A 24217-nucleotide genomic window follows, 5' to 3' on the forward strand; every position below is an offset into this window, starting at 1 on the left:
ACTGTGAGAAGTGTGTTTGCAGGGAACCAGGCAGAGGGCCTTCTCGGTGGTGGCGCCTGCCCTGTGGAACGCCCTCCCACCAGATGTCAAAGAGAAAAATAACTACCAAACTTTTAGAAGACATCTGAAGGCAGCCCTGTTTAGGGAAGCTTTTAATGTTTAATAGGTTATTGTATTTTAGTGTTCTGTTGGAAGCTGCCCAGAGTGGCTGGGGAAACCCAGCCAGATATAGGGGGTATTATTATTATTATTATTATTATTATTATTATTATTATTATTATTATTATAAGGGATTTTGCAGCAACCCAAAGCCCTGTCTTCTGATACAGGGAGCTTTTATTCCGTGATTCTTCTGGCTTCCGAAACTTACCCGGCATCGCCTGTAAAAGAGCACATTTGCAATCATGAGGGCTAGAAACCTGTGTGCTTTCTTAAGACCATTAGGAAGGTAAAGTCTTTACCTGCTGCCACATACTGGCTGCCCAGGCCTTTTCCGGGCACACTTCAAGAGGCACACATGTGCTTTGCATCACGATTGCTCCAGGTGACAGCAGGTGGCACTATTGTGTAGTATTGCCACCGTTAAGGGACACTCTGGTCAAAGGGCCCCGGGGCCCCTGGTTGTGGATCTCTTAAGACGGCAGAGAATGGCGCCAAAGCCGTTGGCAATTCCCTAGGTAGACTTCGTGGTGCTTTTGCCCCCTGAAGGGATAGGCTGCCATGTGGCCTGATTACAGAAGTCAAATCTGTAGGATAAATGAGGAGGGAGTTGTTTCAAAAAGGAGTCGCCATCTAACCATCTATGCAGCCCTGAACTGCAGGCTCTTCCAGCAGGAGCTCTCCAAGGTCTTATGGCAGAGGCTCATTCCAGCTCCCTCACCTGAGATATTTTAAGGGGGGGTGCGCTGAGACTTGGACCTAGGAGTTTTTGCAAAAGCATAAATGCTGTGAGGCCAGGGCGCCTGGCAATATAAAACCCAGCTTGCATGTTGCAGAGGATGAGAGCATCAAGAGCAGGGGTAGGCAAACTGAGGCCTGGGGGCCAGATCCAGCCCAATCGCCTTCTCAATCCAGCCCTCAATCAGTGTGTTTTGACATGAGTAGAATGTGTGCTTTTGTTTAAAATGCATCTCTGGGTTATTTGTGGGGCATAGGAATTTGTTCATATATATTTTTCAAAAAATGGTCCTGCCCGCAAGAAGATCTGAGGGGACAGTGGACCGGCCCTCTGCTGAAAAAGTTTGCTGGCACCTGATCAAGAGAAAGGGGAAAACATTGCAAACAACAACAACAACAACAACAACAACAACTAGCTGAGCCTGTTTGTTTGGGGATGGATGAACAGGAAAATAACAGGCCATGAGATAAGATATGGTGTGTGTGTGTGTGTGTGTGTGTGTGTGTGTGTGTGTGTGACACCCATTCGATGCCCCTTTTGGCAGGCCCTGCCAGCCATCTGGCGCATTGCAAACGCATTTATGATGGCATCAGCTTTGCGGATCACACATCTCCTTTCGTCAGGACATGAGATGCCAGATTGCTAGACCAGGCCCTCGCGGGAATAAAATAATAATAATAATAATAATAATAATAATAATAATAATAATAATAATAATAATAATAATTTATTTTTCCCCAGCCACTCTGGGTGGCTTCCAACAAAATATTAAAATACCATAATGCATCAAACATTAAAAGCTTCCCTAAACAGGGCTGCCTTCAGATGTCTTCTAAAAGTTTGGTAGTTATTTTTCTCTTTGACGTCTGATGGGATGGCGTTCCACAGGGCGGGTGCCACCACCGAGAAGGCCCTCTGCCTGGTTCCCTTGGCTTCTCGCAGCAAGGGAACTGCCAGAAGGCCCTTGGCGCTGGACCTCAGTGTCCGGGCTGGAAGTGAAGACGCTCCTTCAGGTCTACAGGGCCTTTGAGGCCGTTTAGGGCTTTAAAGGTCAACACCAACACTTTGAATTGTGCTCGGAAACGTACTGGGAGCCACAACTAGAAGAAGCAGAATAAATGAGAATGCTTTCGAAAAAGCAAACCAAATTACTGGTATAAAATCATATGCTTTTCCTCCATTTGCATAATTTGCCCAGGCCATGGAATTCTGCTTTCCTTGGTACAGAATTTCTGTCTCCCTGCTCCAACACTCATCCAGGAACAGAAAATGACATATCTCTTCCTGTGACAATGTGGGGGTGGGTTTTTTTGGGGGGGGCAGCTTTTATGCTTCCTGTTAAGTGCCACTCAGTGCAAACAGAGGCCCTTATTCCAATAATAATAATAATAATAATAATAATAATAATAATAATAATAATAATAATAATAATAATAATAATAATTGTTGTTGTTGTTGTTTAGTCGTTTAGTCGTGTCCGATTGTTTGTGACCCCCTGGACCAGAGCACGCCAGGCACTCCTGTCTTCCACTGCCTCCCGCAGTTTGGTCAAACTCATGCTGGTAGCTTCGAGAACACTGTCCAACCATCTCATCCTCTGTCGTCCCCTTCTCCTTGTGCCCTCCATCTTTCCCAACATCAGGGTCTTTTCCAGGGAGTCTTCTCTTCTCATGAGGTGGCCAAAATACAGTGGTACCTCGGGTTAAGTACTTAATTCGTTCTGGAGGTCCGTACTTAACCTGAAACTGTTCTTAACCTGAAGCACGACTTTAGCTAATGGGGCCTCCTGCTGCTGCCGCGCCGCCAGAGCACGATTTCTGTTCTCATCCTGAAGTAAAGTTCTTAACCTGAAGCACTATTTCTGGGTTAGCAGAGTCTGTAACCTGAAGCGTATGTAACCTGAAGCATATGTAACCTGAGGTACCACTGTACTGGAGCCTCAGCTTCACGATCTGTCCTTCCAGTGAGCACTCAGGGCTGATTTCCTTAATAATAATAATAATAATAATAATAATAATAATAATAATAATTTAAGTATTTTCCCGAAAAAACAGCACTCTCTCTCAGCTCCTAGGTTCCACCCCAATCACATCTTCCTGTGACCAAAGGACAGAGCGTTGCAGAAAGGGAGACCCTCCACACAAACACCCCACAAGAGATCTTGCAGCCTCTTTCAAGGCTCTCATGATCCATATTTGCAATCCCTCCCAAATTTCCTGTCATGGCGATGAGTTTGTGGCCCCTGTGTGCTACCCAGCAGCTGAATTATCCCCCCCCCCATTGCTCTCTTCTTTTCGCTCTGTGGATTCTGGCTCCCACATAAGCACAAAAATAAATGAAGCTTTTCCTGAGGAGCTCAGCATCTTGTTCAACGGAGCCTGAGGAGGGAACGCTGAGCTGTTTGGAAAAATCCTGGCTGGCAATGGATTTGGCCCCGATCCTGCTAACGGAAACAGACTTTCAGGACAGCAAGCAAGCCAGTGGCCCCAGGCCCTCTCTACAGATTGTTGACCCTCGAGGTCCCCTTTTGAAATATTGCAACCTTGAGGAACAGTGGCGTAGCGTGGGGGGTGCAGGGGGGGCCAGCCGCACCGGGCGCAACATCTGGGGTTAGGGTTAGGGGGCGCAAATCCACGAGTTAGGGGGCGCAAATTACTTGCCTTGCCCCGGGTGCTGACAACCCACGCTACGCCACTGTTGAGGAATCACGTTAAATAATAGGTTCCTCCTTCGCACTCAGGACCTGGTTGAGAAATTCTCTGCTCGGTCTCCCACTGCCCTGAAGGAGAGTTGCTAACTTTCTTCCCTGGCTGGGCCCCCTGCGCCTTTGACGGCTGCGTCGCAGGCAAAAATTCACAGGGGCAGGTTTCCCCATCACTGCAACTCCATGAAAACCAAGGGCTTCGCTTTTGCCTCTTGGGCAAAAGGCACAAGGGCTGCCCAGTTTGAGTGAGGAAAAAATGTGATTTCTCTTGTCACCTGCTAGGCTTCAAACAAGAAGCAGCACACATCAAAACTCCCTCTTCTCTTGTTTTCTGCTGCAACTCATCAACACAGCAACCAGAGACAGTTTATGCACATTTGAGAATGGGGAAAGACCAATTGTTTCCAAATCAAGCTTTCTTTCTTTCTTTCTTTCTCTTTCTTTCTTTCTTTCTTTCTTTCTTTCTTTCTTTCAAGTCAATGAACCTCTGCACTCCCTGCTGGCCCATGAACTTGACGCTCCTTAGTTTGGGCTGGCTGGGGGTCTGTTTCTCGGCCTCAGTTCCTCCAACCTGTGAAATGGGTGCAAGAAGGAGGCCGGACGGATGGAAGGAAGGAAAGAAAGATCAAGCTGCGCTTTTAATCAGGGTGCAATTAAACACAGCAATCGCCTTCTTTCCTTCCCACCCGCCAGCAGTTCTGAGGAAGGAGAAAATGGGGAGAAATCTCTCTCTCTCTCTCTCTCTCTCTCTCTCTCTCTCTCTGTCTGCTCCTTGGATGAATGTGGGGAGAGAGAGAGAGAGAAGGAGAAAGAGGGAGCAGATGGGCTTTGGCAAGGCCTTTTCATCCTGGCCTTTGGCTGGCTCAATAGCGGAGCAGGGCGGAGGGGGAGGGGAGGCGGCAAGTCAGCCGAGAACGGCTCCTGAATGCTAAACGCCTGGTCCATTGTATCAGCTGGGCCATCTGTCTGTCCTTTTCCCGCTCGCCTATTGTCCAAGGCTGACACATCTGGACTCTGCGCAGCTCCCTCGCTCTTCCACACACACCCTCCTCCCTGGGCCACACAGTCTCTCCAGGGCAGGGGTAGGCAAACTAAGGCCCGGGGGTCGGATCCGACCCAATCGCCTTCTCAATCCGGCCCGCGGACGGTCCGGGAATCAGCGTGTTTTGACATGAGTAGAATATGTTTAAAATGCATCTCTGGGTTATTTGTGGGGCATAGGAATTCATTCATTTTATATATATATATATATATATATATATATATATATATATATATATATATATAAAACTTTTTATTGGGAATATTATTTACAACATAACACAAACCCCCCAACACAGAAATCCACCCCATCAGACACAAACATAACAAACAACAAGCATAATACAGTTGTACCTCGGGTTAAGAACTTAATTCGTTCTGGAGGTCCGTTCTTAACCTGAAACTGTTCTTAACCTGAAGCACCACTTTAGCTAATGGGGCCTCCCGCTGCTGCCACGCCGCCAGAGCACGATTTCTGTTCTCATCCTGAAGCAAAGTTCTTAACCTGAAGCTCTATTTCTGGGTTAGCGGAGTCCGTATCCTGAAGCGTATGTAACCTGAAGTGTATGTAACCCGAGGTACCACTGTATACAACAATACAAACAACCAAATAAAATGCTTCCTTTATCCTGTTTCTGGCATCCTTATTTACTTCTTATAAGCTGATTCCTTTATGAATAATTATTAAGATTTTTCTAATTATAACTTAAATATCCACAAAGTCTCCTGCAGGCATTAATCGATTAATGTTTTGATTATTTTCAAAATATAGTCCGGCCCCCCACGAAGTCTGGGGGACAGTGGACCGGCCCCCTTGCTGGAAAAGTTTGCTGACCCCTGCGAGTCCAGGGCCTCCAGCCCCTGCGCCAGGACACAGGGAGTCCCTTTCAGCTGCTGCGCTGCCTGCCAGAGCCAAGGAACAGGGAGGTTAGCCAGTCCCACCCCTACCTCCCCCCCCCATTGACCTCCTTTTGCAGGGGGTCCCATCGCCTGCAGGATGACACCCTGCCTTCCATTGCCAAGCCTCCTGCGACCTCTAACACACACACACACACACACACACACACACACACACACACACAAACCCACAAACACACAGAGCAGGGAAATGAATCACTAGGCAGGTGGGAAAGCGCCCCCTGCTGGCCCATTTCCGTACATAGCATCATTCATATACATACTGTACAACCATTAAAAGTCGGGGAGCAGGAGAGGATAACAGGAAGGTGTCATACTCCCTCTAGTGGGCAAAAGGTAGCACTGCAATATCGAGAAATAGCCAGCTCCCTATCACGTCCACGTAAAGGGACCCCTGACCGTTAGGTCCAGTTGTGGCCGACTCTGGGGTTGCGGCGCTCATCTCGCTTTATTGGCCGAGGGAGCCGGCGTTCAGCTTCCGGGTCATGTGGCCAGCATGACTAAGCCACTTCTGGCGAAATCAGAGCAGTGCACGGAAACGCTGTTCACCTTCCCGCCGGAGCAGTACCTATTGATCTACTTGAACTTTTATGTGCTTTCGAACTGCTAGGTTGGCAGGAGCAGGGACTGAGCAACGGAAGCTCACCCCGTTGCGGGGATTCAAACCACCGACCTCCTGATCAGCAAGCCCTAGGCTCTGTGGTTTAACCCACAGTGCCACCCGCATCCAATATTTTTAATTATAGGGAGGAGGAGGAGAATTGAAAGACTGCCTTCTGTGTCCTGGGCGGCTGTCTCCCAGCTCCATCTGGTATGCAGGCTGAGACCCTACCTGCCCGCAGACTGTCTCGCCAGAGTGGTGCATGCTCTGGTTATCTCCCGCTTGGACTACTGCAACGCGCTCTACGTGGGGCTACCTTTGAAGGTGACCCAGAAACTGCAATTAATCCAGAATGTGGCAGCTAGACAGGTGACTGAGAGTGGCCGCTGAGACCACATAGCACCAGTCCTGAGAGACCTGCATTGGCTCCCAGTACGTTTCCGAGCACAATTCAAAGTGTTGGTGCTGACCTTTCAAGCCTTAAACAGCCTCAAAGGTCCAGTATACCTGAAGGAGCGTCTCCACCCCCATTGTTCTGCCCGGACACTGAGGTCCAGCACCGAGGGCCTTCTGGCGGTTCCCTCACTGCGAGAAGCAAAGCTACAGGGAACCAGGCAGAGGGCCTTCTTGGTGGTGGCTCCCGCCCTGTGGAATGCCCTCCCCTCAGATGTCAAAGAGATAAACAACTACCTGACATTTAGAAGACATCTGAAGGCAGCCCTGTTTGGAGAAGTTTTTAATGTGTGACGTTTTAATGTATTTTTAATCTTCGTTGGAAGCCGCCCAGAGTGGCTGGGGAAATCCAGCCAGATGGGCAGGGTGCAAATAATAAATTACTATTACTAAGCACTTTCTCATACAGTCCTGCAGACTCCCTATGCAATTACCCCCATAGCACTGACGGGCAAACTGAGCCCAAGGCTGCTGGGTGAGTTTTTCATGGAAGGGACCCCTGAGGGTCATCTAGTCCAACCCTCTGCAGTGCAAGAATCTCTGCTGTTGCTCCCCCCCCCCCCAATTGTGGATATGGTGATCTTTGAACTGGGGTCTTCACAGCTCACTGCTGTGAGCTGTGCCATAGGTGTGAAATGTAGGCTCTGCCCATGGACCTGAAGTCATTGCTGGGGGTGCCAACTTGAATAAAACCGGGGGGGGGGAGGGAAGCCCCATTCCACATGATGGATTATAATGGCAATGCCCATCAACTTTCTGGAGGCTCAACCCCACAAATATTTTATTGGGGGCCCCTAAGGGACCTCAGCCACTAGGAGCTGGCTCCGATGGTCCCCACTATCAGTGAAGGCCTTTTATTCACCCTGTCTACTTCTTCTTATTATTCCCATTTATTATTATTATTATTATTATTATTATTATTATTATTATTATTATTATCATCATCATTATCATCATCATCATCACATTATTATTATGCCTATTATTGTTGTTATTATTATTCCCACGTTGTTATTTTAAGCCCATATATTATTATTATTATTAAGCCCATTTATTATTGTTGTTGTTGTTATTATGTTATTATGCTCATGTTGTTGTTGTTTTAAGCCCATTTATTATTATAATTCCCACATTGTTGTTGTTATTTTAAGCCCATTTATTATTATTAAGCCCATTTATTATTATTATTATTAAGTCCATTTATTATTGTTGTTGTTATGCTCATGTTGTTTTGTTGTTGTTTTTGTTGTTATTTTAAGCCCATTTATTATTATTATTATTATTATTATTATTATTATTATTATTATTAAGCCCACTTATTTTAAACAGACCCATCGAAGTGGGGCAGTGCTTGAATCGTAGAATTGCAGGCTTGGAAGGGGTCTGACCCACTTTGATGCAGGATTCAAATGCCTGTTTTGTTGTTGTTGTTGTTATTTTAAGCCTTTGAACCCAATTAGGGTTTAAAAAGGGGTCGGGGAGAGACAGAAGGGGAGTTCTCTTGCAGAAGGACGCTGGCTGGTGCTTCTACGAGGCAGTCCTGACGGATCCCAAAGAGAAAAATAACAACACAGACCAGAGGCAGAGGCAAAGGAACGAAAGGTAAAGAATAAATGATATTGGCTGGATGGTTAAAGAAGAAGTCAGACTCCTGCAGTGATCAGATGGGAAGTCTGAGAAGCCTTCTGGCGGAGTGTCAAAAAACTGGGCAACTTTGGGATTCCAGGAGTATCCTGTTATAGGAATAGTCTTCCTGGTGATGGACACTGACCTGAATTTGCCGTATTTTTCGCTCTATAAGACGCACCAGACCACAAGACGCACCTAGTTTTTGGAGGAGGAAAACAAGAAAAAATATATTCTGAATCTCAGAAGACAGAACAGCAAGAGGGATCGCTGCGCAGTGAAAGCAGCAATCCCTCTTGCTGTTCCGGCTTCTGGGATAGCTGCGCAGCCTGCATTCGCTCCATAAGATGCATACACATTTCCCCTTACTTTTTGGAGGGGAAAAGTGAGTCTTATAGAGCAAAAAATACGGTATATGTCACGGGTCACCTCCATGACCCAGTGCCAGATTTATGTATAAGCTAAACAAGCTATAGCTTAGGGCCCCACTCTCTTGGGGGCCCCCGAAAAATTAAAGAAAAAAAAATCTGGATGTACATTTCCAAAATATAGGATAAAAAAACCCAAATAAAATAAAACCTACATACAGCAAGTGTTTTGTGTTGTGTAGGCTCCTATGATGTAAGTCATGGGCCCCGCCTGCTAGCCTGCTCCCTAAAATATCACCAGTTTGCTCATTTCTGTATATAGGGTGCCTACATTCTGCATGGACTGGTAGCATGGTAACATGTGCAAACGGCTTTAGATAACTATTAGGTTCTTGGGAGAAAAGCAATGACAAACCTAGACAGCATCCTAAAAAGCAGAGACATCACCTTACCAACAAATGTTCATATAGTTAAAGCTATGGTTTTCCCAGTAGTGATGTATGGAAGTGAGAGCTGATGTAAAGAAGAAGGCTGATTGCCGAAGAATTGATGCTTTTGAATTATGGTGTTGGAGGAGACTCTTGGGAGTCCCATGGACTGCAAGAAGATCAAACGTATCCATTCTGAAGGAAATCAGCCCTGAGTGCTCACTGGAAGGACAGATCCTGAAGCTGAGGCTCCAAGACTTTGGCCACCTCATGAGAAGAGAAGACTCCCTGGAAAAGACCCTGGTGTTGGGAAAGATGGAGGGCACAAGGAGAAGGGGACGACAGAGGACGAGATGGTGGGACAATGTTCTCGAAGCTGCCGACATGAGTTTGACCAAACTGTGGGAGGCAGTGGAGGACAGAAGTGCCTGGCGTGCTCTGGTCCAGGGGGTCACAAAGAGTCGGACACGACTAAACGACTAAACAACAACTATTAGGTCCATAAGTTACCATATAGCATATATTCAGCAACAACAACAACAAAACAGCGTCATTTTGTTGTTGTCAAAGGACAGCTGGACATATAAAGGGCCCATTACCTTCAGTAGCCTAGGGCCTCATCCAGCCCTGGCCATGATCCACCCCAGGGGAAAGTAAGGCAAAGTCACTGGGGTGTCTTAGCAAATCGGTTCTTGCTGTAATTAGGCGACTCCATCCTTGCTGAAAGCAACTGGATTAAATGCCTCAAGAAATGCAAAAGAGAAGGGCATTTGTTTCTGTCGAGGCAGGATATTCTTGCTGGAGGTAACCCATTTACTCAAAAGGGATGATTAATGGCTGAATTTTAGGTCTTGTCTGCATTAGGTATGGTACCCGGGGTTCTGGGGGATTTAATCAGGAATGCACAACCGATTCCCGTTTGTGGCTGACAATGCATTAATAATAATAATAATAACAACAACAATAATAATAATTTATTATTTATACCCCGCCCATCTGGCCGGGCCTCCCCAGCCATTCTGGGCGGCTTCCAACAAAATATTAAAATACAGTAATGCATCAAACATTAAAAGCTTCCCTAAACAGCACGAATGTTTGTGTGTGTGTTGCTCGGAACAGTCAAACTGCACCCATGGTTTGTGCATTTTGTCACCACCCACTCTGTCTGTGTTTTAACCATCACAGCTAATTCAGAGTATGCCTTCAGGAAATGCACGCATTTGTGGGGGGGGGGGGAACAACGGAGAAAATGAACGTGGGAAAACTTGGTTGTTTTCAGTATTTCAAAAGGCACATCTAAGAAACCCCACTCATGATAGAATCTTTCCAACTAGCAAAATTGACGGGAAAAGTCAGAGCAGCTTTAAATCTGAAAATATATGAAGGGAAAATATTTAAGGAATATATAAGATTATATTGTACAAATACCATCTTAGCAGAACTGTAAACAAAAATGAATGAAACGAATAGTGGAATACATGAGAAAGGATATATATGTGTATGTGTTTATGTGTGTGTGTGTATATATATATAATAGGGGGTGCAATTGCTGTATATGTATATTCACAGCTGTTAACTTTCCCCTTTTTATAAGGGAAATTCCTCGCAAGAAAGGAACACACACACACACACACACACACACACACACACACACACACACATATATATATATATACACATACACAGTGCTTTTTTCTAAAAAAAATATGTTTAGGGGTTCTCTTATTTTGACTCCAGAAAATCACCATTTTATAGTTCAAATCGGGGGAAATAAATACAGTATATGTGGACAAAACTACAACGATTCCCAAAATGTTTAGGGGTATGCGTCCCCCCAGAAATATGGGGAGGGGATGCAATTGCTTCTGATTTCCCAGAAGCCTTTGGGGCGCTCCTGCTCCCCGCTCTGCCAGGCCCTGCGAGAAGAGCGGGCGACAGGCTTCGGTTGCCCGGGGCAACCATCCAGGCCGCCCCTTGGCCTGCTGGGAGTGCGGCGAAGCCAGGCGCATGCCCGGTAGCAGCAGGAGGAGGAGGAGGAACTGGGAGGGAGGAGCGGGGGAGGCATTTCAATGCAGCAAGGCAGCAGCTGAGCGGGAGCGGAGACCCCCTTCAGGAGGAGCCCTCCCCAGACACCCCCTTCCCAGCTGGGGAGGCTTGGGGGGGCCCTGTGGCAGAGGGACCCCCCTGCGAAAAGCAGAGGTGCTGGGCAGCCAGCGTGGCGCTGTGGCACCCACCCACCCAAACTTGCAAGGTGCCAGCCCAGTGCATTTGCTGGGCGATGCCAATCATCTCTCTCTCTCTCTCCTTCTCTGACAGGACCAGCACCCGCCCTGGCTAGGGTGCCCATGCAGCGGTGCCAACTGGGCACCGGCAGCCCGAGAGAACTGCTTCCCAGAGCTTGAAGGAGCCCGGCAGTGGGCACCGGGGAACGGCGGCGTTGGCATCAGCAGCAGCAGAAGGGCACCGGGATGTCTGGTGACAGCGAGGAGATCACCCGCCTCCGCAAGCCCCGCTTCTCCTACGAGGAGAACCAAATCCTGATCCAGGAGGTCCGTGCCAACTACGCCAAGCTGTACGGCACCCAGAGCCGGCGGGTGACGGTGGCCGAGCGGCGGAGGGTGTGGGAGGGCATCGCCGCCAAGATCAACAGCATCACCAGCTGGAAGCGGACCGGGCAAGAGGTGCAGAAACGCTGGAATGACTTCAAGCGCCGCACCAAGGAAAAGCTGGCGAGGGTGCCCCACTCCACGCAGGGGGCCGGCAGCGCCTGCGACGAGACCTTCTCGGCCGAGGAAGAGACCATCTTCGCCATCCTGGGGCCTGGCGTGGTAATGGGGGCGGGCAGGGTGGAACCTGGCACCTTGCAGAACACGCCGGGGTTCGCCACCCCCAGTTACAGGCTGGCGGCTGAGCATGGCGCAGGTGAGTCCCTGCGGGCACCCCATCCCTCCGGCGGGCGGGTGCCGGCGGCCGAAGCAGGTGTCCTCCGGGGCCCAGCTCTGCCAAGGCATTGGGAAGGACAGATTGGCAGAGTGTAAGGGCCCGAGGCTTGCCACATGTGGGTTGGCACGCTGACAGCGTGGGGTAAAAAACTGAAAACTCCACATGCCGCCGCCAGGAGCTGGTTTCTAAACCGATGAGGCGCTGGAGGACCGAGAAGGGCTTGATTCGAGGCACAATGTGAAGTCGTGTGTGTGTGCACCTCTGACCATGTGAAGAGTGCCTTACCCTTGGATAGTGGCAAGCAGATTGTTATGTATTCAGTGGTCTGTGTTTGCCTGAGCTGGAGTCTGGGCTAAGGATTTTGCCTCCATTTCACAGATGCCCCCATGGGTCTAGGGGTGTGTGAAGTGATGGTGGGGGGGCGATTTCAGATTGGGTGTGGGGAAGGGTGTCAGTTCGCTTTGATTTGCAGCACTTCTGGTTTTTAAGAAAGAGGCACGCGACAGGCCAATGCCTTTGCCATTGGGGTTGGGCAGGGAAGGGCAAGAAAGAGAGAAGAAGCTCACGGCCCTATCTCTTATCACTCACAGAACTAAAATTCCCAGCGCCTTTATAACAAACTACAGTTCCCAGGATTCTGGGTGTACAGGGGGGAGCCGTGTGTTTTAAATGCATGCTGTGCCGGCGCCAATCTAACCTCGTAAGATCCAAATGCGACTCCAGATGGCGGAGGAAAGGCACTCTGCACATGCTCAGAAACCTAATTGCTCCGAGAACAGGGATTTGGGCCTCGAAGGGATGCTATTTTAATCTCCGCATTGCCACCCACGCCTTGGATTCCAGAGCTGAAGCTCAAATAAATGGCAGGGAGTTATATTGGCATGGTAAGCGCACAGAACAGGGGAAGCAGGATGGCAAGCAAATATGACTCTGCTTGGTGAGGGAGGCAGTGCTGCGCTTCACGCCCCCCTGACCTGAAATATCCTTTCAAGTCTCCCCCACATCAATAGGGCCAGGGATACAACTGAGACACAGAATAACAGAATTGTTGTGTTGTAAGGAAACACGAGGGTCATTTAGTCCAACCCGCTGCAATGCGGGAATCTTTTTCTCGAACCCATGACCCTAAGAGACATTCTTTTCTCTTTCCTACTTTGGGAAATTCCTGCTCCAGGTTTGAAGGAGGGAGGAAAGCAAGGGGGGGGGGAGAGAAAGAGGGGTTTCCCCACAATGCACTATTTTAGCTCCACATCCATGACGGAAGAATTCCCTGGCGCTTCCTGGCTTCGTCCGGCGTGCCAGTGGTTTATCTCTGCAACCTTCTTCCAACGCTGGGAATCAGTTTGGGCATATGCGAGCCAGTGTCCAGGAAACGGGTGTCTCTGTGCATGTGCAGAGCGCATTTTCCTCAGCCCCGAGTCACCATCTTGGCCTCCAATCTCGCAAAGTGCTTTCAGGTCAGGAGAGGCAAACAGCAGGACGAAGCGAGGTTATTGCTGTGATCCAAGTCCACGATTGGCTCCCGGCTGCCACGGCTCCTTTCGACGCAGGGCACAAGTGCTGAGAGAAAACGCCCGTGCCCACTCTCAGGTGGGCTAGAGGCCAGTTGCGGCTGCCAACTCCATGCCTACACAACTCGTTCCCCGGTTGTAACCTTGAGGCTGCCGAGAAAGATGTGGAGGCAGGAGAGAAAGAGTCATTCGCAACACAGCAGCAGAACTAGCACCCAGCACAGCCCTGCAGGGGCTAGGCAGCTTTCGGGTGCCTGAATGCTCCGCCATGTGGAAGGGAGCTTGCACCCGGAAAGCTAGCCTGTGGGGAAAAGGGGCTTTAGCCCTGCCTTTCCCCTGAGGAGCTAGATCCTGCAGGCAGAGAGATCTTTCAGAACACGGAGTTAGAATTCAGGTCTGTGCCCAAAGAGGTAAGGACCGCAAAGGGCTTCTGGCCACATGCTTTCTCTGCCCACGCACAGCTGGCCCAGAAAGGGCCGGCCGGAGTGAAACAGCAGCTTGGTGATGGGGGAATAGCCGGCCCCAAGAACTGTGTTTGAAATTCCCCAGGCGCGTTTTGCTACTGCCGTGGGTCTAATGGCGACCACATGGCGGTTTCTGGGCGCTAGATTGGCAGCCACAGTTTAAAAACCTCTGCCTTGCTCCCTAGTGAATACCTTCCCCCTCCTGTCTTTCTCCTTGCATACGTGTGAATTGTCACAAGAGCAAGCCACAGTCAAGCAAGGTAGTTGAGATCGTAGAATTGTAGAACTGTAAGGGACGCGGGTGGCGCTGTGGGTTAAACCACAGAGCCTAGGACTTGCCGATCAGAAGGTCGGCGGTTCGAATCCCTGCGACGGGGTGAGTTCCTGTTGCTCGGTCCCTGCTCCTGCCAACCTAGCAGTTTGAAAGCATGCCAGTCCAAGTAGATAAATAGGTACTGCTCCGGCGGTAAGGTAAACGGCGTTTCCGTGTGCTGCTCTGGTTCGCCAGAAGCGGCTTAGTGATGCTGGCCACATGACCCGGAAGCTGTACGCCGGCTCCCTCGGCCAGTAAAGCAAGATGAGCGTCGCAACACCAGAGTCGGTCACGACTTGACCTAATGGTCAAGGGTCCCTTTACCTTTAAGGGGCCCAAGGGTCATCCAGTCTGACCCACTGGTAAACTGACGTTGTGGCGACTGTAACCTAGAGTTCAGGGACCACGTGGTGCCTAGGTTATATAGCTGAATTTCTAACACTGCCTAGGAAAAGGAGTTTCCTCTGGTTTCCTCTGGTTATCTCTCGCTTGTGCTCTATGTGGGGCTACCTTTGAAGGTGACCCGGAAACTACAACTAATCCAGAATGCGGCACTGGAGGACTGGCAGACGCAGCTGATGGACTACATGGAGTTGGCAGAAATGACCGGCAGAATTCGAGATCTGAGCGAAGAAACAATGGAGGAGGACTGGAAAAAATTTAAGGACTATTTGCAAAAATATTATAAGTTGTTTGAGTGTTAAGATTGTGCACGATTAAGAAACGTTATGCTTCTGCAATTTATTTTAAGTAAATGATAAAGTAAGTATTGATGGGGAAAAAAATGAGACAAACTAGAAACAAAATATTATGTTTATTAAGAGTGTTAAAATTAAATTACAAATTTTTGAAATTGGTAACATAATAAATACAAAGGTATAATAAGTTGGGAAATAAAATAATAAATTGCTGAATTGGTTAGAATGATGAACGCAATGCTGAGAGGATGCGAGGAGGTCCAAAAAGATGGCGAAAAAATTTTATAATGATCTTTTCTTTTTTTTATGTTTTTCTTTATATATATGGAAAATGTTTCTTGTATATTGTTGTCCAAACAAATTTGTTCACTTATGGAAAGAAACGCAATAAAAAATTTTTATAAAAAAAAAAACAGAATGCGGCAGCTAGACTGGTGACTGGGAGCGGCCGCCGGGACCACATAACACTGGTCCTGAGAGATCTGCATTGGCTCCCTGTACGTTTCTGAGCACAATTCAAAGTGTTGGTGCTGACCTTTAAAGCCCTAAACGGCCTCGGTCCAGTATACCTGAAGGTGCGTCTCCACCTCCATCGTTCTGCCCGGACACTGAGGTCCAGCGCCGAGGGCTTTCTGGTGGTTCCCTCAATGCGAGAAGCCAAGTTACAGGGAACCAGGCAGAGGACCTTCTTGGTAGTGGCACCTGCCCTGTGGAACACCCTCCCACCAGATGTCAAAGAGATAAACAACTACCGGACTTTTAGAAGACATCTAAAGGCACCCCTGTTTAGGGAAGCTTTTAATGTTTAATAGGTTATTGTATTTTAGTGTTTTGTTGGAAGCCGCCCAGATGGGCGGTGCATAAATAATAAGATGATGATGATGATGATGATTATTCCAGGTGCCTGCATTGTCAATCTTCTGCTTCCCTCCCCCTCTGCAGATATGCCTGCCAGGGGCAATCTCTCCTGCAGCCCAGAGACTTCTGCGCGGACTTCCTGCTGCACCCTGAACGGGGGTCTACTGAGGCCCAAGGAACGCGACTCGCCGGCGCCCCCTTCAGCCCAGCCCGCCTCACTGCAGATCATCCAAATGGCGCCTTCTCCGGCCAGCTTAGGCTGCAGGCCGCACTCAGAGCACTCCCCTGCGGAGCCGCTGGGCAGCACCCCGTGCCCCTCTGCCTCGCCACCCTTGCGGCGCCGACGCACCCGCCTCGACCTGCCCGCCGAACCCCCTCTGGACTTCTTGCAGGCCCAGCGGGAGACGGCCGAGGCGGTCCGCGAGCTGACCTACACCCTGCGGCAAGGCCTGGAGCGGCTCACCGACGTGGTGGCGGCTTTGCTGCCCCTCCTTCCGGCCCAGGCGAACGGCCTGCTCCCCCCGCAGGGGGAGAGCCCGAGCCCCGCGCCGCCGGCCCCTTCCTCGGAGACCCCGCCGCCCAGGGCCACCTTCGCCACCAAGGAGGAGCCGTCTCTGGAGAGGAGAGAGGAGGAAGGGGGTCCTGTGGCCGAAGAAGGCCAGCCTGCGGCCAAAAGCGGGCCGTCCCCTGCGCCCCAGAAGCGGAGGAAAGGGATCCCCACGCGGAAACGCAGGGGGCGCTGGAAGAACTTGTGAGCACTGCCAAGGACCTGGTGCTGACGCTGCCCCCTATGGGGGGGAAGACACATGGGGCAGATGCCCAGCGAGAAGAACGACTTCTCTCGACGCTCTGCCCCAAAGGGATCTCCAAAGGTTGTCCGTTCCTTTGCAAAACACAGTCCAGACTCACCCCCGGGCCCTGTGGTTTTGGTTGCAAGGGGTCTCCACCACCCCCACCCCCAGGCCACGCCGGGTAGCCTGTCAATGCTCAAGAAACACCCCTCGCCACCCGGTTTTTGCAGCCCCACGTGAGGCAGTGGGGCCAGGAGTGTTTGCCAAAGTCCTTGCAAGCGGCAACACACAGCTGCTGGGTCGTGCATTTTTTTTGCGGGCGCCTGAAACCCAGGATGGAAAGCCAACCAGAAAAGGGGAAATCGGACAGACCGTCCCCCCCCCAAAAAAACCCCAACCCTCTGCCAGCTCCCCAGCTTTGGCAGTGTCTCCCCCCCCCAACTCACCCAGTCCCAATTGCTTTTTGCATTAAGACACTCTTGGAGGGGGGAATACAGGGTGGGGAGGGTTTTTGCCGCCTCCCTGTCCCACAAAGACCAACTTCCCTCTCTTCGAAGCCCTTCCCAGCGCCTGAAAAGCCAAAAGCATCCTCAACCGAAAAGCCCCAACGTGGAGGGGCAGGGGCAAGGTTGCCCAAAAGCAGCTCTCGGCCATTCCGGCATAAGTTGAAGCCATTCCGGCCATTCCCTTTGCTCTGCCCCGTCCCCTACGGAAGCTCAATAAACTATTTTCGTACTACAGCTCCCTTGTGTTCATGAAACGGTGACGGTGTGGGGAGGGGGGCAGAGATGAGTTCTGGGGCAGAGCTTTTTGCAAGTAAAAGGGGACTTCATTCTCACCAATTTAATTGAAATTGAAACGCTTTATTATCACTTGTACAACTTGTATACAGTGGTACCTCGGGTTACGTACGCTTCAGGTTACATACGCTTCAGGTTACAGACTCTGCTAACCCAGAAATAGTGCTTCAGGTTAAGAACTTTGCTTCAGGATGAGAACAGAAATTGCGCCGCGGCAGCGGGAGGCCCCATTAGCTAAAGTGGTGCTTCAGGTTAAGAACAGTTTCAGGTTAAGTACGGACCTCCGGAACCAATTAAGTACTTAACCCGAGGTACCACTGTACAGTGAGATTACACGAGCACCCCCCACTCAGCTCTCTTAGTCTTAATTCCCCTCGTTTACTGATGCACACCCACCAAACCCGAAAGTCAGTTGCCCTGTTGTTATCTTTTCATTCAGCAGCCTAACAGCCCACGGATAGAAGCTGTTCTTTACCATTTTGGTGCGACTAATCATGCTTCTATATCTTCTGCCCGAGGGCAGGAGATCAAGAACGTGCTGGTCAGGGTGTGAATTTTCCTCACCCTCCTGAGGCAACGTTCTTCCACTATTTCATCCAGCAGATTCACGGGACAGCCCATAATATCTTGTGAATACAGCACCCTCTGTAGGCACTTCCTATCAGTTGATGTCAAACCAGCATACCACATTGTGATGCGGTATGAAAGGACACTTTCTATTGTGGACCGGTAGAAGGAGATTATCAAATGTTGACTGACATCGTTCTTCCGCAATACTCTGAGGAGATGGAGTCTCTGTTGGGCTTTCTTAACCACCTGGGTTGTACAGTGGTACCTCAGGTTACATGCACTTCAGGTTACATACACTTCAGGTTACAGACTCCGCTAACCCAGAAATAGTGCTTCAGGTTAAGAACTTTGCTTCAGGGTAAGAACAGAAATCGTTCTCCGGCGACGCGGCGGCAGCAGGAGGCCCCATTAGCTAAAGTGGTGCTTCAGGTTAAGAACAGTTTCAGGTTCAGAATGGACCTCCGGAACGAATTAAGTACTTAACCTGAAGTACCACTGTTTTTATTTTCCAAGTAAGGTCTTCGCTGAGATAAACTCCTAGGAATTTAAAGGAAGAGACTCTCTCCACACAGCCCTCCCCAATGTACAGCGGGGCTAGTTCTCCTCTCTTCCTCCGAAAGTCCAACACCATCTCCTTTGTCTTGCTGATCTTAAGGTGCAAGTTGTTCCCTAGGCACCGTGGAGATATTTAGGGGACAAAATAGCGACCTTAATATTTTAGAAAGCACTTGTGCGCACACACACAATGCAAACGATGTTACAGTGGTGCCCCGCAAGACGAATGCCTCGCAAGACGGAAAACTCGCTAGACGAAAGTTTTCCGTTTTGGAGGTGCTTCGCAAAACGAATCTCCTATGGGCTTGCTTCCCAAGACGAAAATGTCTTGCGAGTTCCTGTGGGTTTTTTTCCCTTTCCCCCCCCCTTTTTCTAAGCCGCTAAGCCGCTTATCAGCTGATCCGATAAGCCGCTAAAAGCCGCTAATAGCGCTAATCCGCCAATGGGCTTGCTTCGCAAGACGAAAAAACCTCTAGACGAAGAGAATCACAGAACGGATTCTTTTCGTCTTGCGAGGCACCACTGTATATGCTGTTCTCTTCACGCTGTGGATGTCGGGTCCTTCGGTCATAACTACTACATCACAAGCCAAATGCAGACCCTGGGGCTCTCCCTGGGCTGAGCACCCTCCCAGCACCACCCCAGCCACATAGATTTGGAAGGGACCCTAAGATTCATCTAGTCCACCCCCCTTTGCCCACCATGGGGCTTGAACCCATGACTGAGAATAATAACAACAACAACAATAATAATAATAATAATAATTTTTATTTATACTGCGCCCTTCCCAGTTCAAAAACCGGGCTCAGGGTGGCAAACAACAAATTTAAAACAATTATAAAAGCAGCATAAAATACAGTATAAAAACATGAATAACAATTAAATTCAAAAATCAATTTAGGGGAAATAAGCTTTAGGTAATCCCCAGGGCTAGCTGGCTGAATCGGTCCTACTTGGGCCAGCGAGGAGGCCAGGGGAGAATTAGTTGTGGGGTCTCAGAGAGGGTGATCTTCATAAAAGGGGAGGGGGAGGGAAGGGAAGAGAAATAAAAGATCAGGCTGGATTCAAATTAAAGGCCAGGCGGAATAGCTCTGTCTTACAGGCTCTGCGGAAGGAAGTTCAATCCTGAAGGGCCCTGGTCTCATGGGACAGAACATTCCCTCTTGCTCTTCTGGCTTCAGCGATAGCTGCACAGCCTGCATTCACTCCATAAGACGCACACACATTTCCCCTTACTTTTTAGGAGGGAAAAAGTGAGTCTTATAGAGCGAAAAATACGGTATAGAGAGAGATATAGCAAGGGTTTTTTTCACATTTAACCTGCTGCCCCAAGCGTATTGGCTCCAAAATGACATGCCGGCAGAAAGAGAGGGGTGTTCAGAATTAGGCCAAAGTAAAACTTGGGGCATAATAACCGTTTCTGTGGGTTCCTCCCCACTTAGGAAAGAGTTGCGCTGGTTCTTGCAAGCCAGACCAGTTCAGCGCTTGAACTTTTATCTATGCAGCCTACTGCACTAGTAAGTTATGAAAGTGGTACAGGCAAACTGAAGGCGAAGACACACAAATCCATTTATTCATTTATTTTGCATCCAAAATTGGGGGTGGGAAGTAAAGGAGATCGAGAGAGAGGAAGTTCATTTAAGTTCACTCTCTTCTTGAGAGCGACCCCTTAAACGTTTTGTCTATGCTTGTCTGGATAAAGGGATGTGTTGCGTGCGCAGGTAGAAAATAGCCTACTGTTCAAAGGCAGCAGTCACATTTATTGCCCTGACACTTTTGACTCTGGCTCCGCCCACCATTGTCATGTGGCCCCCAAAAGGTTGTGCTAAGTTGTGGGTGAACATATCAGATGACACAGCGATTCTTCAGACAGCTCTTGTTTATTCACAGAACAGAACTGAACTGAAGGGTTCAGCCAACCTGCTTATAGAGAGCTCAACTACAAGGCAACAGTAACAACCTTCCGTAACTATCCAATCACTGAACGTCACTTCCAATTCCTTATTTGCATATGTGGACTTGAGTGAAAACTATCTACAGTATCTCCCTGCTGGCCCAGGGTGAGAACTTCAGTACATAACACCTTGACAGAAGGGAATGTGGCCCTTGAGCTGCTAAAATATTTTAGGGAAGTTTAGGGAAGTTTTTAATGTTTGATTGTGTTTTTAATATTCTGTTGGGAGCCACCCAGAGTGGCTGGGGAAACCCAGCCAGATGGGCAGGGTATAAATAATAAATTATTATAATTATTATATTATTATCCCCGAGGTACAGCTTCCCTGCTAGCTATGTCTTCCTTCCTTCCTTCCTTCCTTCCTTCCTTCCTTCCTTCCTTCCTTCCTTCGCTTTCCTTTCTTTTCTTTCTCTTTCTTTCTTTCTTTCTTTCTTTCTTTCTTTCTTTCTTTCTCCTTAAGCACAGACAACAGATCTTGTCCCTGTTATACCAGCGATGGAGGGTAGAGAGGGGTGTTTGTTTGTTTGTGTGTGTGTGTAGCAACTAGCCTACTCTGTAAAGGCAAAATTGACATCTATTGCCCTGCGCACTTTTGTCTTTGGCCCTGCTTACCGCTGCCGTGTGCCTCTCAGAAAAGAATGTGCCCCTGAAGGGCTGAAAGGTCTTCCTCATCCTCGGCCTATGCCATCACTTCCCTGATCCAGTGGCAAGGTGTTCCGAAGGATCTACCCAAATTTCTGCCACCCTGAGCCTCCGACTGGACAGTCTCCCCACTGCCAGATTACCAAATAGGCAGAATAGGCACCAGCCTAGGAGCCCCATAACTTTTACAGGCCCCACAACAACGGATCAAAATAATATTGATTTGATCCTGAAGGAAAATGAAAAACCAAGTACTGTATTAGGAAATAATTTGCAAGGGCTCCCCTCCAGGAGATTTTGACTACATAGGTGTGTTATGTACTGAGTTGAATATGATCCAAAATGCAGCAGTCTGATTGGTCCTAGAACAATAAGATTCAGAATGCAGCAGTCTGATTGGTCCTGGAACAATAGGATTCAGAATGCAGCAGTCTGATTGGTCCTAGAACAATAGGATTCAGAATGCAGCAGTCGGATTGGTCCTAGTACAATAGGATCCAGAATGCAGCAGTCGGATTGGTCCTAGTACAATAGGATCCAGAATGCAGCAGTCTGATTGGTCCTAGAACAATAGGATTCAGAATGCAGCGGTCTGATTGGTCCTAGAACAATAGGATTCAGAATGCAGCAGTCGGATTGGTCCTAGAACAATAGGATCCAGAATGCAGCAGTCTGACTGGTCCACAGGAGCCACCCAATTCAGCTCCAGGTGGAAGTGAATCCGCAACCTGATTGGCCTACAGGAGAATCCCGGAATTAGCCAATCACATGGGGCCCATTGTGTAAATAATGTATATAAAGCAGACATTCTGGGGGAACTTCCATTCCTCACTAGTATGAGCTAAATAAAGAGCATGAAATCCACTCTCGACTTTAAAGGTGCCTCCAGAGGGTTTAATCCAGCACTGAATTTCCCATCATCCTTTTTAAGGTGTAAAGGATCCCACAGCTTCCTGAAATATACTTTTGAGCAATTCTTCATACTGGGGACACTGTCTGGATTGGAACAGACAAGCATCCATTTCCATTTTTCCCCCAAGGCGTTTGGCGTTTAAAATTTCCACCCTCACTGTGTGTGGGTTTGCTAAGCTTACATATGAGGAGAGCCTGCCCGTGTTCTGCAAAATTTATTAAGTATTTGCAGCTTTTACAGTCCATTTGTTGTTTAGTCGTTTAGTCGTGTCCGACTCTTCGTGACCCCCTGGACCAGAGCACGCCAGGCACTCCTGTCTTCCACTGCCTCCCGCAGTTTGGTCAAACTCATGCTGGTAGCTTCGAGAACACTGTCCAACCATCTCGTCCTCTGTCGTCCCCTTCTCCTTGTGCCCAACATCTTTCCCAACATCAGGGTCCTTTCCAGGGAGTCTTCTCTTCTCATGAGGTGGCCAAAGTACTGGAGCCTCAGCTTCAGGATCTGTCCTTCCAGTGAGCACTCAGGGCTGATTTCCCTAAGAATGGATAGGTTTGATCTTCTTGCAGTCCATGGGACTCTCAAGAGTCTCCTCCAGCACCAGAATTCAAAAGCATCAATTCTTCGGCGATCAGCCTTCTTTATGGTCCAGCTCTCACTTCCATACATCACTACTGGGAAAACCAGAGCTTTAACTATACGGACCTTTGTTGGCAAGGTGATGTCTCTGCTTTTTAAGATGCTGTCTAGGTTTGTCATTGCTTTTCTCCCAAGAAGCAGGCGTCTTTTAATTTCGTGACTGCTGTCACCATCTGCAGTGATCATGGAGCCCAAGAAAGTAAAATCTTTCACTGCCTCCATTTCTTCCCCTTCTATTTGCCAGGAGGTGATGGGACCAGTAGCCATGATCTTCGTTTTTTAGCGGGGAGCAATCATACAGAATCGTAGAGTTGGAATTGGAAAAGGACCCCAGGGTCATCTAGTCCAACCCCCTGCAATGCAATGATTTCACTTATTTCCAATTTCACACCCTCGCCCATCTGTTGCTTTGCAAGGTGCCCATCACGCGTACGCCCCTGGGCTGCGAGCTTTGCACTTTCTAATTTTTATTTATTTATTTTTTTTGCTCCGTCCGTCGGGAACCCCCCCTCCGCACCTTCCCCTCCAGCGGACCTATGATCTTCTCCGCACAAGGAGGGAGGGCGACTCGCAGAGCAGAAACAGGAAAGCGGGGAGGGGGGCCACCAGGAAATGCGCAACAGCATCCGGGCTTCTGAGGCGCACTGCATCTTGGGAAACGTAGTTTCCACTTCCTGGGCACTAGAAGCTGAATTAACCCTTTAGGGCCTCGTTGCTCTCTTTCCTGGGAAGAAAGAGGGGTGGGGGGGGGGGGAAACAGTGTACGAAGAGAATCAGGGAAGGGGGGACGACACATGGATGTGGCTGGATTTTATTATCCAAATTGAGGGCAGGTGGAATTAATTGGGCTTTTCCGAAACTCTGGTGAAGGTAAAAGTCAGGCACCTGGGTTATAATAATAATCATTTATTATTTATACCCCGGCCATCTGGCTGGGTCCCCCAGCCACTCTGGGCAGCTTCCAACAAAACCCTAAAATACAATAACCTATTAAACATTAAAAGCTTCCCTAAACAGGGCTGCCTTTAGATGTCTTCTAAAAGTTTGGTTGTTATTTTTCTCTTTGACATCTGATGGGAGGGTGTTCCACAGGGCGGGTGCCACCACCGAGAAGGCCCTCTGCCTGGTTCCCTGTAACTTGGCTTCTCGCAGGGAGGGAACCACCAGAAGACCCTCGGCGCTGGACCTCAGTGTCCAGGCAGAACGATGGAGGTGGAGACGGTCCTTCAGGTATTAGGAGCTTAGGTTCTCCTAAGCTCAACATAAAATTGTACAGTTGGGACCCCAGGGTCATCTAGTCCAACCCCACATCTGCCCAGTGGGCATCTGGGTGGGTGTGCCAGCTCCGCGGGGCTCTGTGGACTAGTGGCAGGTGAGAGTATCTCCATCATTGTCGCTTTACCACCTGAAGAAGAATCCCAAGCCACCTGAATCTTCCTACTAGTTATACACGCAGGATAATCAAAGCTGCTTTCTCAATCGATGTGTGTCTGTTCTTGCTGCTGACAGTAGCTTCTCCATAGAGCAACCCA

The 24217-nt window shown here is 48.9% G+C and overlaps 2 protein-coding genes across 2 annotated transcripts in view; both read left to right on the top strand.

The window, feature by feature from the left end:
- Positions 1-24217, top strand: part of SYMPK (symplekin scaffold protein) — a 257360-nt gene that overhangs the window by 77659 nt on the left and 155484 nt on the right. The gene's annotated exons all lie outside the window — the stretch shown is intronic.
- Positions 10756-17355, top strand: MYPOP (Myb related transcription factor, partner of profilin). The gene is made up of 3 exons (XM_081200554.1): positions 10756-11051; positions 11354-11959; positions 15909-17355. Exons 2-3 carry the CDS (start codon positions 11506-11508, stop codon positions 16577-16579), a joined length of 1125 nt encoding a protein of 374 aa, XP_081056680.1. The 5' UTR covers positions 10756-11051; positions 11354-11505; the 3' UTR covers positions 16580-17355.

This window comes from Podarcis bocagei (genome assembly GCF_964188305.1).
Source record: "Podarcis bocagei genome assembly, chromosome: 7".
In the NCBI taxonomy this organism is placed as follows: Eukaryota; Metazoa; Chordata; class Lepidosauria; order Squamata; family Lacertidae; genus Podarcis; species Podarcis bocagei.

Bases quoted from the DNA above. Each gene is read 5' to 3' on its own strand.
- MYPOP (XM_081200554.1), top strand. From the start codon at position 11,506: ATGTCTGGTGACAGCGAGGAGATCACCCGCCTCCGCAAGCCCCGCTTC. The intron at 11,960-15,908 runs GTGAGTCCCTGC...CCCCCTCTGCAG, and splicing joins GGCGGCTGAGCATGGCGCAG to ATATGCCTGCCAGGGGCAAT.